Raw genomic sequence first — 17,070 nt, 5'->3', positions numbered from 1 at the left:
ACACGGACTTTCAAAACCTGCTTTCGAGAAAAACGCGTTCAAAGTTTTTTGTCTATAAAATCAATGGAAACAATTTATTAGTCAAGGGAGCCCGTAGGGTCTAACATTTTCACAAAATCATATTTTTTCTTTTGTATGCTTTTATAATGAAGCATTTCAAGAATGTTTTGTCAAGTTTTTAAGTCGATCGAAGCAGAAATCTTGGATCTGTATGCCGAGCTCTTACTTCTTCGCAGTATGAGATAAGCAAAGATAAAGGCCTATAACTTGCCGAGTTTTTCTCCGATAGGCTTGAAAATTTCACAGAATATTCTTGAGATGTTTTACTATGAGAAAATACAAAAAAGATAATAAATGATTTTTCAAAAGTGTTAGACCCTACCCGCCCTTTAATCCACCTAGTGGTGTAATGATGCCTTTCTCATTTACATATAATATTGTGGTATTCTAATCAAAATGTTTCTCTTCGATTTTTAAAAGACACCAAGGGATTGTTTGTGCATTAACTAGTATAACATGAAGAATGAAACAGTTCTCTGATCGGTTAGGCCATTCATTAGAAGACAAAGTGGGAAAACAACACTGTTATAGGTACTTCCAGCACCGGAACCCGAGTACCGGTATAATCGAAATCGGTTCGTACGACCACCAATTAACATGGTGTACAAACTCTACTAAAGACTGTCCCAGAAAGTATGGACGCACTTTGATTTCGCTGTAAATAATTCACAAGTGTTATATATTTAAATTTTTTTTCGATATGCTTATAATATTAGACTACAACAACAGAATGTTATTCTCAACATTTGCTACTTAGCCATTGTAGACTAGCTGGCGCACCTTCTTGCGAACGTTCCTCATTAAATTCCGTACAGACTTCTTGGCGACAAGTTTCGATACTTTTTTCCAATCTTTTTCGAACTGTTGAATGGTTTCGGCTGCCGAGGCAATTTGGTGGACTCATGTCTTTTGGGACGAAAGTGACATTTTTGGTAGTATACCATTCTACCGTTCTGGCCAGAAGACAACAGGATCCTTGTGGCTTCAAATCATGGGTAGAAGTCGTTTCTGTAAACATTCCTTGATGTATATTTCGCAGTTCATTGAAGCAGTCGTGATGAAGGGTTTCGAAATCTTACCGCAGCTACAAATTGCTTGTCAGACCATAGCTTTGTTATCAAATTTTTCGACTTCAATCGATGTCTCGGACTGGTTTAACACTTGCCTTTCTCGCACCGTATAATATTGTGGTCACGGCAAGGATTTGTAATTGAGTTTCGCGTAGGTTTTGTCGTCCATGATTATGCAGTTCAAATTTCCAGCAAGAATCATATTGTACAGCTTTCGAACCCTCGGCCTGATCGATGCTTCTTGTTTCGGACTACGTTTTGGTTGTTCTTATAAATTCGAAGATTCAAACGTTCTTTAGCACGAAGAGCATTTGACATCGAAGTGCCCACTTTTTTGGCCACATCCCGAACTGAAACCTCCTTCTTTTGCTCGAACGCCTTCACTATACGTTTATCCAACTGAGGGTTAGCAGGACCTTTTTTTCGACCCGTTTTCGGTATATCCTCACCGAACTTCCTGATTGCATTTCGCACGACTTTATCACTTACTCCTTCCATTTTTTGCTATCTTTCTCAGTGACAGTCCGCGTTCTGTGCACCATTTGTACACAATTCAATTTGAATTCAATGACATTCGTTTATTCTTTCGGTCGCTCTTATCTTAGAATAGCTCAAATTTGTATCAACCGCATCATCGTCTTTTGCCAATATTACACACCAATAGCAGACATCCGTAGCCGTTTCGATTTCTTTATAGCGTGTACGAAATAGAACAAAGCACGCATCGTTCGCTTTGTGTTTTCTACTATTAATTGGAATATGAGTTAAAATTAAATTATTAGGATTTAAATTGGGTGTTCAGCCACAAGTGGTGACTTTTCAGCCCTATTATATATAAGATTTGGTTATTACCATGAGGACATCATTTGCTTCCGCAATTCTGAGATTTTTGTATAGGGAAAATTCTAAACCTACTTGTGTTATGTAATGGGGAAAAAGAACTTATATACTAACTTACTAACTAATACAGAGAGCGAATCGATTCAATTGAAGATTGCATCGATTTTTGTCGGAATTCGCTTATAATATTATGTGACATTACATCTAATGGTTCGATATTTGTGAGTCTATGTAACTCATTTGTACTAAACCAGGGAGGACGCTTCAAAATCATTTTCAGAATTTTATTCTGAATCCTTTGAAGCGTTTTCTTCCTAGTGGAACAACAACTTGACCAAATTGGTACTGCATAAAACAAGGCTGGTCTGAAAATTTGTTTATAAATTAACAATTTGTTTTTTAGACAGAGCTTAGAATTTCTGTTTATAAGGGGATATAATCATTTAATATAATTATTACACTTTGCCTGGATTCATTCAATGTGATCCTTGAAAGTGAGTTTGTGTTTTCTACTTCTTTCTGTGTTGTACATATTGTCATTCTATATGACGATCTGAAAAATTTGACACTCATGGCCCTGTAGCTGCGGAACTGGAAGTCGGATCCGGATGAAATTTCACAGTATTTTCAAAGATAATATGAGCTTCAATTCAAATCATGATTGGTGAAAAACCGGTTTAAGCATCGCAGCGAATTCGAAGTGAATTCTATTTTTGGAGTTTTTCTTCACCACTTTCGGTGCTTCCGGAGCAGGAAAAGTGGGGACCAGGAATACAAAAACAATTGACATGTTCCTTAACACTTCCGAATATCAATTAGTTGATCAATTGTATGAATTATGCAAGCATTCTCCTTTGCCATATATTTCGCAAAAACAAAGAAGGCTATACTTGATCTCGATTACTGTGACTTTCACACAGCAAAAAGTGCAAAAATCAAATCAAACAGTTCTAGATTTGCACTAAACTGAGGATATTTCCCTTCGATTTGCGAGCAAGAAATCCTAATAGTTCTTTAGAAAACTTTTAGAGCCATTAGAACGGCTGATTTTGTGTAATGCTCTCCATCGTTGCTTTTTCACCAATGCAAATGACTGGCAACTGTGACGTAATCGCTCTTGTCGGAAGCGAAACTAGCTTTGCAAACGACACAAAATACATCTGCTCGCAGTGACGATAGAATCCAAACTGATCCAATTTTTGCTGAGAGGTGTGTTTTTACCTGATTTCGTTTGTAGCTTTTTCACTAATGGGCGGTCCTAACGGCTATAAAAATAGCAGCATATAGAATTTTAATTTCGATTATTTCATTTCGGATTTGCATTTCAGTGAAAGAAACTATCCGGATGCTGTACGGGATTCATTCCTGCCTTTCAGAAGGACCAAATTGTGAAACTCACTACTATATTAAACACTGTTCGGAACATTTTTCTCGAACGATTTGTTGTACAGCAGCAGATATTTTGTTCTCTTCCTCAGAACGCGTTCTGATTGGCTGGTGTTGACATGGGTCAAATGAGACAGGTTTTTCAATAGTGTACTATTGAAATACTTCAATGCTTTTTCTATACACGCTTAAGTTAAAAAATTTCGATTCTATTAGTAGTTAGATTATATAAATCCTTTTACAGATCACTGAGCTATGAGCTTTAAAAATACGAGAAAGGCAAACGCGCCTTATGAGTTATCATCTTTGATACTCGTTTATACCAAACATTTCAGAAAAGTTTAATTTTGAATTATTTGAGATTATGTCACACAACTGATAATTTTATCATAAAATTGTGATTATATTTCCGATGGCGTGTATCAAAAATTATGTTGATTCGTTAGATACAACAAGAGATATTCACGATCAAAAACTTATCACTCTCTCAGAGGTTAATTTTTGAAAAGGCACCCCATAGTAAAGTAAGTCGTATTCACGACAATACTATAGAATTTGGTAATTTTACACTTATCACGCTTTAGTTCCGGAACCGGAAGTCGGAAAGAATCCGTAGATGACTCTTTGTTTGCCTTTCTCATATAGAAAGGTTATGCAATCACTTGAAAACCCGACTAGTAAAAATTGGCAGGTTTTAGCTGTGTGTTTGTTATCAAATTAACAAATACCATTATCAAAACTGATTTTCTTTTCCTCTCGTTATCCTGGTTGCATCTTCACTCCAACAAAAACTAAAAGAGATTATCAATCAAATAATCAAATGTCATCAGACGACAATAAGTATTCTTATCCAATGAAAGATGGCTGATTGACAGTACCGTACGCACAGCCAAATATTTTATGGAATCTTTTTAAACTCCTTCTCTATTCCAACCTAAAGATGTTCCTGAAAATTATTGGTTTTTAAATATCACTCAGATACAATGATGATGAATTTTCAAAGAACACAAAGTCTTCCGTATCAAATAATTAAGAACATTTCGAAGCTTTTGTTTACTTGTCATCTCTGAAAACTGAGTTTCAGTTTGTATTGATATTATTGAAGCATCATATCACCATGCAAAAAATAGTAAAATTCATAGTAAGCAAAAAAACTCTACAGAAGACAGTCAATCTATTTCAAACCGATAAAATCAGACAAAAGCGTGCATGAACTAGTGTTACGGTGAAAATCGAGTGATCCTGTTCAATCTGAAACACATTTTGGCAGTGTCGTCCACCTCGAGGTTTTAATCTTAATCCGATGCGGAACTTTTTGTTCAACAGACTTTGCAGCCGACTCGTTAGTGTAAAAGAATGTTCTTGACCGGTGCTACGATCTTACGAATACTAAGAGCTTTTTCTACTCAGGACTCGACGTACAATTTCTGACTTGTTATACTCTGACCCGCCGACCCGCTGAACTTCGGACAAAAAGAAACCGAAATTTACTATCAAATTCAATCAATTTAGTGATTGGGTTACAATATATGCTTAAATACAAATGTTGATTTTTCCGTGTTTTGAAATTAACGGCTCATTATTTAAAAAAAAATGACAATTCGATAATTGACCCCGTAAAATGACTTTTTGTTTTTTATTTTTTTTGTGGAGAGCATGATTACGTTTATTTTTTTTCCTGAAACATTTTTAAGTAATTTCGACATATACCTTATGATCAAAAAGAACCGGAATTTTATTAAAAACGCAAAATTTCAATTTTTAATTAATTTCTTTATTATCGCCTTCAAAGTACCCTCCTCCTGCGGCAATACATGCATGCCAACGCTTGATCCAATTTTCCATACAAGTTTTATAGGCCGTCGAAGGTATGGCCTTTAGTTCACGCAGCGAATTCTCTTTTATGGTCTCTATGGTCTCAAAACGCGTTCCCCGCAATGGCAATTTGAGTCTGGAGACGAGGAAAAAGTCACACGGGGCCATATCTGGAAAGTACGGTGCTTGGTTGATGATATTGGTTGAGTTTTTGGCCAAAAACTGCGACACAACCAACGCTGTGTGAGCATTATCGTGAAATTCAGCTTTTTTGGCACCAGCCGAGAAGCGACGCGTTTCAAACCCAAAACATCAGTTAAAATGTGTTCGACTGATCCATAAGAGATGCCCAACAACACAGAAATCTCTCTAATCGGTACAGAACGATTTTGCAACACGATTTGCTTCGCCGATTCAATGTTTTCTTCAGTAACAGATGTTGTTGGGCGGCCAGGGATCTCATCATGATCCAAGCTTGTACGACTACCTTTGAAGCGTTTATACCACTCGTATGCCTGTGTTTTTCCTAGAAACGATTCACCAAAGGCCTTTTCTAACATTTTCAACGTTTCGGAACACTTAAATCCATTTGCAACACAAAATTTGATGCACGCACGTTGTTCTAAATTTTCATCCATTATAAAAATCGCCACACGAAAATTTTTCAACTTCTTTGTATAGACGCCAAACAATAACTAATCGTACGATATGCGTCAAAATTTGACAGAATGTGTATAAAAGTGTTGCCAACGTTGAGAGAATAAAAGTTTACCGATTGGACAAGCGCGGCAATTTTAAAATGAAAATTCCGGTTCTTTTTTGATCATAAGGTATTGTGTCTTACACAATTAAGACAATATTTTAGAACATGTTAGACTACAACTTTAGTATAAAAAATTTATTGATAATTACTCACCTGTTGGTTTTTGTCACTCTCTCCGCAAACGAGGTGGGGACCTTACAATCGACGACACGACCTGCCACTCGTCTATCAAAACTGTATCGTAAATTTAACTACCCCTCAGTAACTGGAAATGTTAAATCGAAAAAGCTAGTGAATTTTTTTAAACTGGCAGCACAAGTTGATATATTATTGATTTTGAATAACAGTCACCATAACCTTGGTTACTGCAAGATGAATGTAAACAAAATTAATTTCAGATCGGTTATTATATTACGGAACATTTTCATGGATTTACCTGCCTCGAGCGGAATGTAAAAATTGAGGAGTATGAGTTATGTCTTCAATAAAGCCAAGTTCAAAATTAAGGTCTTAGGGACATTGGGATGCATAACTCACTGCTGACTTGAAACCGTTGTGTGATAACAGTTAGCGCAAACCAACGAGGAAGACATGGAAATGACCGACAACGAGCTGTGCGAGGCTAGTGCTTTGCGGTATCTACATAACGTACGGTAAAATGATTTCTTTGTGGAATTCCACTAGTAATCCTCGAATTGTGGCCAACAAGGTAAAATACTGTTTCCACTGCTGCGCAATCAACCGACACAAAACAATTTTGACACCTGCATATTACACCGAATCCTACTGCCCAGCAAAGCTAGCAGTTGAAGTGTACGGATGAATCGCTGGAAGCAGTTCATTGTCCTCGTTCGTTGGGAAACGATCAAACGACCGATCTGATTCATCGGCCATAAGAAGTGTCTGTCGTCCATTTCAATCGGGGCGATACTACTGTAATGGTAATTGTTTCAATACATACATATACCGGCCACAAGAGCGAGAAAAACTGCATCTCAGCAAGTTTTCCGTTACTGGAGGAAAAGTAAGATCGAATAGTGGTTTTTGATGAAACTACGGAGGATCTACAAGTGAAATTTGGTGCAGGCAATTTATTGACCATTTGTTATGAATCCTAACATCACGACAACAATTCTGTATCTCCCTATCCGATTACTTTGGATTCTGAGTATTTATACATATAGTTTAATCAATAAATGCATATTTATGATGTTTCATCCATAGTTTCGATTAAATTCCGAAAATCGAGTTGCATGCATTTCTGCTTAATTTGGACAAAGTTTAACAATAATAGAACTATTCCACCGATTTCAAAACATGTTTATTTGTTTTAGGGTTCCTTGGTAACTAGTCCATAGCAACTTAAACAGTGTTGCTCGAGAAGATTATTTTTATCATTTACAAGGGGTCCCTAGATTTGTGGTAACTGGCGGTAAATCGTTAGCGAACAGTTTTAATGCTGATTTTTCTTCGGAGTGTCTGGTCGTTTTGTCGTTACAATCCTCATGTTTCGATAAAAAAATCCACAAGCATAATGAAAATTTCACTATTCGGTGCTTATAATTTATGAAAAAAAAATCATTTTCACATTTGTTAGACTAATTGAAAGCTATTATTCATTTAATTTTTGTTTTCTTTGCAGTTTGAATTTGGTTGTACTTACAATCAAAGGAAAGTAAATGTAAACGAATCACAACCTATCTCGAAAAAAAGCTACTGAAAGTTTTTGTAGTGTACTTTAGTGAAACCTTGTTTCGATTAAACGGTTCAGAGGTTCGATGCTAGAACACCGTTTCCAGGGTGTGCGAAGGATTTATCAAAATACAAATGATTTATATGCAAAACTAAAGATATAAATAAAAAATGGCAAATGTGACCGAACAGAATATATATATAAAAGAACAAACCATTCAAACGAAATCGGAAGCACTTCGCGAATGGTGGAAGTAGCTTCGGCACCATCACCCACACATCCAGTCAGCTTTCGAAATGACCTGTAACCGGGGGAAACTGTCAAGAGTTCAGAAAAAATTAGTTGGGTTTTTATTATTTGACAAAAGCTGGTAGCGCTGTGGGAAAACCGAGATGCGCTCCGACAATGCATGAAGGGAAAAAAAATCAGACCATAGCAAGCGGTGTAACTTGGTCGGGTGTCAGGTTGTTTTGCCTTTCCACCACGTGGCGGGTGACAGGTTTGCACTTGCGATAGCGGTGTCTGGTGTTTGGTTTTTATTTTACCATTTTCCTCAACAGAGCAATTCACACGGTATGGAAATTTGAAGGTTCGAAAATTGGGATTTTTTTCTGCTAAACTACTTTGAAATTCAGTTTGTTTTCGCTAGTAGTTTGCCACATGTGGAGTTTGGAATAATGAACTGCAGCGAGAAATTGTTTTTTTCTCGGGAGACAGTTACGTAAATTGCACTGTCGGTGTGAAGATGGTGAATGATAATGCAATACCGTGTACCTGTGACGGTGGAAACTTGAAGCAGTTGGTAAGTGAGTTTGGGACATTTTTAAACGAGTTTGCCACAAACTAGAAACATTGCTCTGCAGTAAAAGTTATTTTACATATCAGGATGATTTGAGTCCAAAAAAAAACATGAGTTTCTAATTTTAAGACTTAAAAAAACAGTTCAAAGCTAGTAATTTGGGTAAAAAGTAGATTGATTAATATACAAGAATAAATTTGAATAATTGTTATAATTATATTCCCATTGTTTTTTGAGGGTATCGTTTCTGAATGGAGTATGGATCTGACAAAATTATAATAATCATCAACAGCAGCATCGTTGGTGTGACAATTGATAGCGGGATGTCGGGAGATGCTCATTCATCGCAGCACCAGGTCGTCTGTTGCGAACGATTATATCTCCCGAGTGGTTGATTCCCTATCTTGATGGCCATCCTGTACCTAGTGACTAGAAGCAGTGAATACAAAAACGAACGGAAGGTGAATGGTGCCTACAAAAGTAACGTCATCATTAAAAATGTGGTAGCGCATATAACGAGAAACGTTCACGCGCAAATGATTGTGTACCCACCCACCGAAGGCAGGCAAAGGAATAAGATTTGTATTAATTTCTTCCAATTACTATTTAAGGAATGGAAAACGGATAACGAGTTGACTTGTAAGAAAACCAATTTGACTTTTTATACCTTTAGTAACGCTTCGTTTCACAAGGCGAACGAAATGGTACGGATTCAGTATTGGAGAAATAATGAGAAAGTACTTCAGACAGATTTATTAGCATTTCTTCTATCCTATAGAAGGATTTCGGGTCGGGAACATGTTCAGTGCTCGAGAAAGTGTGAGCTTTTCAGCACGAGTAAGAATGGATGAAACTGTATTACTCTAATGATACCGTCGGAGATAGATTATAGGAGCGACGGTGAGTTATAATGCTTCAAAAAAATCATATTACAACATGACAGATTTGGCGTCGGTACGGTAACGTAAGATATCTACATGACCAGGTATCTCATTAGAGCCAGATACCGTATATTTTTCCTCTTTCATGTTACAGCGTTTCACTTCCTAAATCCCATCATAGTAAAAATAGGCAGACGAGAATGTACATATACGTGCTTTAGGCGGAGAAAAAATCCCATGATGCCTCTAGTTGGTTTCTAGACTTTATAACTAACGTCCAAGCATTTGTAGTAATTTCGAATGCTTTCTGAGTATGAATCACCGTAAAGTGAGGTGTGCTCGGACACCAGTCGTCGAAGTCTAAAGAAACTACCTGAGTTGTGATCTGCGCTATCATTATAATCATTAATTTGTTATTCGTTCTAATGTGTCATTCGTATTCAAAATTTGCCCATTCAAAAAAACAATATGTAATATGTTTTATTGATACTTATCAATCATAATGAATAGAGATCTTCTTTTTACACTTTTCTGGTATTGTTAAGCTGGTCTTAAAAATTCTCACATTCGTTTCGTTTCTTCATAAAGCGAGAGCCAAGCCTCGTTTTCGGTTAGAACGTAATCAACATGTAGACTCAGATGCTTACCACCGGGAGAAAACGCACTCCGGTTTGTTTGTATAATTAGAAGAGTCTATAATTTGTATGGTATAAAAATTGAAAACACTTTTAATTCATGCTGTGGGGCGTGTTAAATTAAAAGTAAATTCTTCCGTACTTGCCTTCAAATCCTACACCTAACCAAAAACTAACTTTCCTACGGTAGTCTGGGTGAATAAGACGCGTTGGCGTATGAAAAGAATTTAATAATAATAATCATAATTCTTATTTTCAGAAGAAAAACACTCTAGAATGCACTGATCACGTCAAAATGAAACTTCATATGCACTTCCTCCTGTACAAATCAGGAAGACCTATGGTAAAACAATGGTCGCTCCGGCACAGTCTAAGGGGAAGAAGCGAGGTCTTAATTAGATTTTTTACTGACATACAGTAATCTTCAACAACTGGCTTCGTTTCCACATCGCGCCATTGGCAGGAAAGCGAAAAAAAAGGAAATCCGGAATCATTGATAGACCATAGCAGACAATTGTGGAGGAGGTCTCACCTAGCTGGGCAATCTTATTCTCATTAGTTTTCGCTTCATTTACTCGGCTGACTGTCTGCCGTGGAAGGACTGGACGATAGATAAATCTGTTGGATTATTGGCTTCTAGAATGTGTAGAAATAAAGGAAGTAGGAAATTGGAGGTGTAATACAACCAGAAAGGAATGCCGCCTGTGCAATGATGTGATAATTGATGAGCGGATAATGAAAAAATATAAATTGCCTTCGTGAATCCGCTAATCATTTTTAGGATTGTTCGTGAACTTATTGATGTTTTCGCAATCGAGAATTAGTAAACCATTTTCCAGACAAAGACGAAGTACTTTATTATTAATAAGGTCAACTACCTACAAAACGATGGTATTACCTATGTAGAAATTTCATTTCATTTCATTTCATGTGAAACGAGAAAACCGAACCATGACGAGAAAAAGAATACAGTTTCAAAAAGACGTGTCCGGCAGCTGTTCGAAACAACACTGTTACGTAATGGATGACGAAACATATGCGAAGGCGGACTTCAATCAGATTCCTGAAAACCTGTATGTGACTGCCAAGGATAAGTGTGATGTTCCCGACAGCCTCCGGACATAAAATATGTTAAAGTTCGCCAAGAAGTTCTTAATTTTGGCATCATGCCACTTCACGAAGGCGAATGGTTTCGATTTCGTGTCGAAAGATCAGAACCCCAAGCACTTCGAAATTGCACCCAACCAAAAAATACTGGGATATTATTAATGAGCATCTTCTAAAACAACCTAAAGTAGTGATGAATGTAGAAGAAACTAATGCCGTTTTTCATTGAAAAACATTGGTGGCGAGGATTGCTCTGGTTTTGAACTTTCGAGCAGAAGTGCAATTTTTTGACGATGTTTTATTGTCAATTCTGATCGAAAGTGCTAAACCAAAGCAATCCACGCCACCAGTGTTTTTCAATGAAAAACTGTATAAGAAAGTATGGGTTATTATGCAGAAAATTTATTCTGACATCACGCAGATCCTTATGGCTGGGCTTAAGACTATGGTTCGCGAATTCGGATATAAAGGCGGAATAAATTCAATGAATAATACCAAAACTTTGCTTATTTGGTGATAATCGGATAAAAACTCGAAGTTTGAGAATGAATTTAAAAATTGAACTTTAAACGTTACACCCTACAGAACAATTCCATGCGGAATCGGCTGGCTGTTGGCATGACCCCCTTCAATTTGCAGGAAACTTTGCAGGTGTGTTCGGTATAGTAAATAAAGTACTTTTCGCTGATTTAGAGATTATTTTCACACAAGATTAATTTTGCAAAAGGGCGTATATGTTTTGAGCCACATTATTTTTAAACAATTATAACTCGCAATCTATAGTTTCTACGGAAATCGTATTTAAGAAGAAGTGGTAGGTAATCAATCGAAATTTATTTTGGTAATAAATTAATTAAAATTGTTCAGCAAAACATCTATTTTCGGCTGTAGTTTTTGTGTGTCTCATTTCTCGAATAGACAATATATGAAATACTTGTAGGGCTAACTTGATACTATTATTTTGCTGAAGGAAGTATGTTGATACGTTAAGGCGTTTAAGAGTTATGCAATGTTTTTGAATTTTTTCAAGGTATTTTTAAGACTAATTTAAATGAGTTAAAAGAAAAACACCCTCCCAATTTTCTCCTTAATGTTTACTTATATTATGAACTTTCAGTAGCCGCATAGGATATATTTTTATCGATCTGGCATCTAATGAATTTTGATATTTGAAGGTTGACTAGTTTTTGATGAAAAAACAATCATAACTTTTTACTGGTAGCTCATATGAAAAAGCTTTACTCAGCAAAATTATGCGCAATATTTATTTCTACAACTCTTCTGAAGACAACTTTTCCATAGAACGTTTCACAAAAAAGTTAGAACAAAAAAATCGATTTTTCGAGAGCCACCCTACTCATACCCGGGACAATTGATGTAACTCGGTCAAATGAAAAGCTAGAGAGGTGCTTTTTTCAGCAAAGTTGCTCAAAATAAAATTTCCTACAACTTTATTGTACAATAAAATCATTTTTGAGCTCAATTAAGAAAGTTAGATTTTGATTTCAATCTAAATAAGGACCACCCTAGTAATATTTTATATCAAAAGGAGCGCCATTTGATAACAAACAACTTCTGTGAAGACACCAACTACAAAAAACAAATATTTAATAGTGAAAATATTTTTGTCACGCTAATTTCCCGTTTCAAACCATAGTGCTATGGTATGAACGATTACCTAGACTGAACTATAAAAGCGCATTTTTGAAATACAGAGCGTCAGTGTGAAAACTACCATAAAAACCTATTTTAATTTACCTAGTGGTGTAATGATGCCTTTCTCATATTACTCATTACATCATAAATATAATCATGAAATTCGCAAAAACAACTGTTTATTGAATAGAAATAGGATAATTTGTTCGGATCTAATCTCACAAACTCTATAAAGCCTGTTTTTTTCTGTAGTTCCGGAACCGAAAGTAGTATCTACAACAAATTAAGGAATTCCGTGTGAAACTGTAAGACTTTTCTTTTGAACCTATAAGTTTGTGAAAATCGATTTAGCCATCTTCAAGAAAAGTAAGTAAGATCCTTCTTAAAGTTTTTGATCACTATTTCCAATTCTTCCGAAACAGGATTCAGATAAACGGAATAGCCGAAGTTGGTTCGTTTACTACCAACAAATATGGCCTACAAATTTTAACAGTTTTGAATGTAGTTATACCTGTACTTACTATCTCATGCTCTATTCCGATTAAACCAATTAAACGAAATCTAACAAACGAAACGAACCTGCGTTTCTGTTACTTCTGCATATGTAAGTCAAGCTAAACAGCATAAAATATGTAATAGGATTATTATTTTTATTATTATTATTATTATTATTATTATTGACATCACTACACAACGTGTACGAAATAGAACAAAGCACGCCTTGTTCGTTTTTGTGTTTTCTTCTTTCGGTGTTGTACATATTGTCACTCTATATGGCGATTTGAAAACTTTGACACTCATCGCCTTGCAACTGCGGAACCGGAAGTCGGATCCGGATGAAATTTCACAGTAGGTTTGAAGACAGTATGAACTTTAATTCAAATCAAGGTTTGTGAAAATCGGTTCAAGCATCGCAGAGAAATCGAAGTGAATTTAGTTTTAGGAGTTTTTCTTCTCCACTTTCGGTGCTCTCGGAACAGGAAAAGAGGGGACCAGTTGTGCCGAATTAAGTGTATATGCCCACAAACTAACAAGCTCTGTAAACTAGAAGAATTTATCGGACAGTTTTATTGGATTTGTACCTGTTTTTAACCATCGTTCGTGGAAAAATACTAATAAAATTGGTAATTTTCCACTTATCACGCTTTAGTTTCGAAACCGGAAGTCGGATCCTGAGAAAATGTTCCACAAATTTTTAGGTTGAGTGTAAACTTTTTCTCAAATTTTCACATATCACCATATAACTCCGGAACTGGAAGTCACATTCAAATAAAATTCAATAGCAAGCTATGGGACCATAATACCTTTTATTTGAATCTTAGTTTGTGAAAATCGGTTCAGCCATCTCTGAAAAAAGTAGGTGCATATTTTTTTCACTTTTTTATTACATATCATCCTATATCTCCGGAACCGGAAGTCGGATCGGAATGAAATTCAATAGCAGGCTATGGGATTATGAGACCTTTCATTTGAAATTTTCAAACATTTCAAACAGGTAACATAACGGCACATCCTACACGCTAATCCTAACTTCATAAGTTTGGTATTAAATATGATATACTTTACATCGGAACTATACATTATACTACATATTATTTTTACTTCATAATTAGTATTGAAAGTTCTGTCACGAATTCAAAATATAGGAAAATCAACAATGATAATAACAATAATATCTTATGATTGTTAGTATTATTAGTAATTTAGAAGTTTTGGATAAGTACTTATTGAGTGAGCATCGAGCTAATCAATTCGAAAAACTAAAGCAAAACTGTTATCTAGAATTCCCCTGTTGAAAAGCATATAGAAGTCAAACAACGCTTTCGCTTCTTAGCAAGCATTTAGTGAACTTACCTAATTGCTTTCACACCGATTAACGGATCGTGCCGGAAAACATTCGCATTGCTGAAATTCTCAACCGCTCGCAACACCACACGCTTGCGTACACCAGAAGATTTTCCGAGTAGAATTAAAAATCGTTGGAATACGAAACTTCAGGTGCGAACGGTCGTCTGCCAACTGGTGTGGGTAGTGTGGGTTGAGAAGGTGGTACATACAATTAGAGATCGAAAATCCATTGATTGCTGCGCGTTATTCGTACGGGATGAGAGGCTATTAAGGACGATCCTAGGGACAGTAACAGCCGGTAGCAGCGGTAAGTAGTCTGAACAATATCGGAAAGTTTGCTTCTACTTTGAGAGGTCTTTTTTCGCTCTTCCTCTCGATTGCTTTGTCGAAGGCAAACAATGAATTGAATTTTCGGTTCGAAGAAAAACTATTGCTTTCTATGGTGCCGATATCTATAAAGCATACTTTCTTGGATTATTGGCAAACGACGACGGCTTTACTGAATTAATTGGATTTGAACATTCGTTTTTTTTTGCTCTCAATTTTAAACTCGATGGCACGCTTCCAACCTGAATTGACTGTCAATGGAGGGGCCAAATGAAACACGAAGAGCGAAAACTGTTTCTCAAAGGTTTCTAGCATAGTTTCAAGCACCGTGTTTAATTAAATTCTGACTCTCTGTCTCCTCGCCCAAAAAAAGTCGACTAGAGCAAGAGCAGACAAAAGACAACAGTCGAATAAAGATTATACCGGTAAGTGTTGTTATCAAAATGAACGATTAATCGAATACCGGTATGTTCATAAGCCAGGAACAAATTCAGGTTACACATTATACTGTTGAATTTAATTGGATAGAAATCTCGTGTTGATAGCAAGTTGAAAATGAGAAGTACGTAAAACCCTCCCGGATTTTGCTATTTTTTTCTCTTAACTAAAAATGGTTCGAGCCTGTCATAATAGTAATTTTCTGACAAATTAAACCTCTTAAGTTAATCCTAGCATTCATTTACTGTAAAATTGCATTTCCGAGCTTTTTTTTTTATAAGTGATACCGTTGTTCGAAAATTCTCCGGATCTAAAATTGAATGACGATGCAAATTTTTATAGCCTGTGATGTGATGAATGTCGTGTTCGAGTCAAACCGATCCCATCACCACCGATTTGATCGTTCTTCTGTGGACAACGAGCTGCATGACACGGACAAAGCCCAGCAGAAAGGACACCACATTTCACGCCCCAGTCAGTCGAATGCCGTCGAAGCCTAAATTAATTGATTTATCCTCCTGTCATTCGAGGTGGCGGTCAATCCCTCTTTTTTTTTGCTTATTGGAGAAATTCAAAAACCGATAAATTAAAACGGAAAAACGATTTTGTCAATTTGTTGAAGCGCAGTTTGCCACATAAAAAACTGTGATGTCTATCAGAATAACCTGGTGGAACGAGAACGGATATATAAAAACATGACCCCCGTTTCTACCCCACTAGTCCGAACGGCTTCATCCAATCCCATCAATTTAGCATCAATTTCAACGATAATGACACCCAATCAATAAAAATAAGAGTGTAATCTGGTGCACTGAGCTATCCTTTTTCCTCCAAATGGAATGAAGTGGTGATACCATCATCCTCTCGTTGATTTGAATGCATCGAATACGAGTACAAATTATGCACACTTCATATATCAGATGGAAATGGAGAACCATTTCATTTCAACTGATCCTGATTTTAAATAGTGAAACAATTTGTCAGATTATCCTTTTCAGCTTTTTTATGCAATTTAAGTCAATTACTTCCTCACCAATGAATCGAGGATGCTGTGCATTACGATTCATATCGATAATCACAAGTGTGGTGACTTGTTCGTTTTTCAAATATTTCAGTTTTCTCCGAAGTCAACATCCCTTCTTCAATGGAAAAAGCAGATGGATAATGTCGGAGATACAACCGGATGACGTGATTACGAATAAAAAGGACCGTTTGAGTGCTTCGATGTTGAATATCGTTAGCTTAGCTTAGTTGACCACCCGCAAGTTATCCTCTACGGGCACGAGTCCTAGACAGTGCTTGCGGAGGATCAACGCGCACTAGGTGTTTTTGAACGGAAGGTGTTGCGAACCATCTTCGGCGGAGTGCGGATGGAAGACGGTACGTGGAGAAGGCGAATTAACAACAGAACAACCCGGTTAAAATGATCCTCGATAATGATCCGACCGGTATAAGAAGAGAAGGCGCACAGCGGGCAAGATGGATCGATCAAATTGAGGATGACCTGCGGACCCTTCGCAGCTACTGGGGCTGGCGGCGAACAGCCATGAATCGAGTTGAATGGAGACGTTTCCTGTATACAGCAGAGACTCGCGTGGTCTTCGACTGGTACAGTAAGTGGCCACGCCCATGTAGGTCAACGTAGGAAGAGAAGGAATGTTTGCGTTTTTGTTTTTAGCGCTGCACCAGTGTAGTGTAGCACTGACTATACTCGCTAGACATTTGGGTGTAATCAAGATTTCTGGCCTACAC

At 36.7% G+C, this 17,070-nt stretch overlaps 1 protein-coding gene across 1 annotated transcript in view; it reads left to right on the top strand.

Annotated features, from left to right (window-relative positions):
• Positions 1–15,818, top strand: part of LOC131438460 (uncharacterized) — a 37,255-nt gene extending 21,437 nt beyond the window's left edge. Inside the window, exon 2 of the mRNA XM_058608512.1 lies at positions 15,661–15,818. Within this exon, the coding sequence (XP_058464495.1) occupies positions 15,661–15,818 (158 nt within the window). The remainder of the gene's footprint in view (positions 1–15,660) is intronic.
• The last annotated feature ends 1,252 nt before the right edge of the window (positions 15,819–17,070 follow it).

This window comes from Malaya genurostris, chromosome 3, assembly GCF_030247185.1.
Source record: "Malaya genurostris strain Urasoe2022 chromosome 3, Malgen_1.1, whole genome shotgun sequence".
Lineage (NCBI taxonomy): Eukaryota > Metazoa > Arthropoda > Insecta > Diptera > Culicidae > Malaya > Malaya genurostris.
This window is presented reverse-complemented; position numbering and strand designations above follow the sequence as displayed.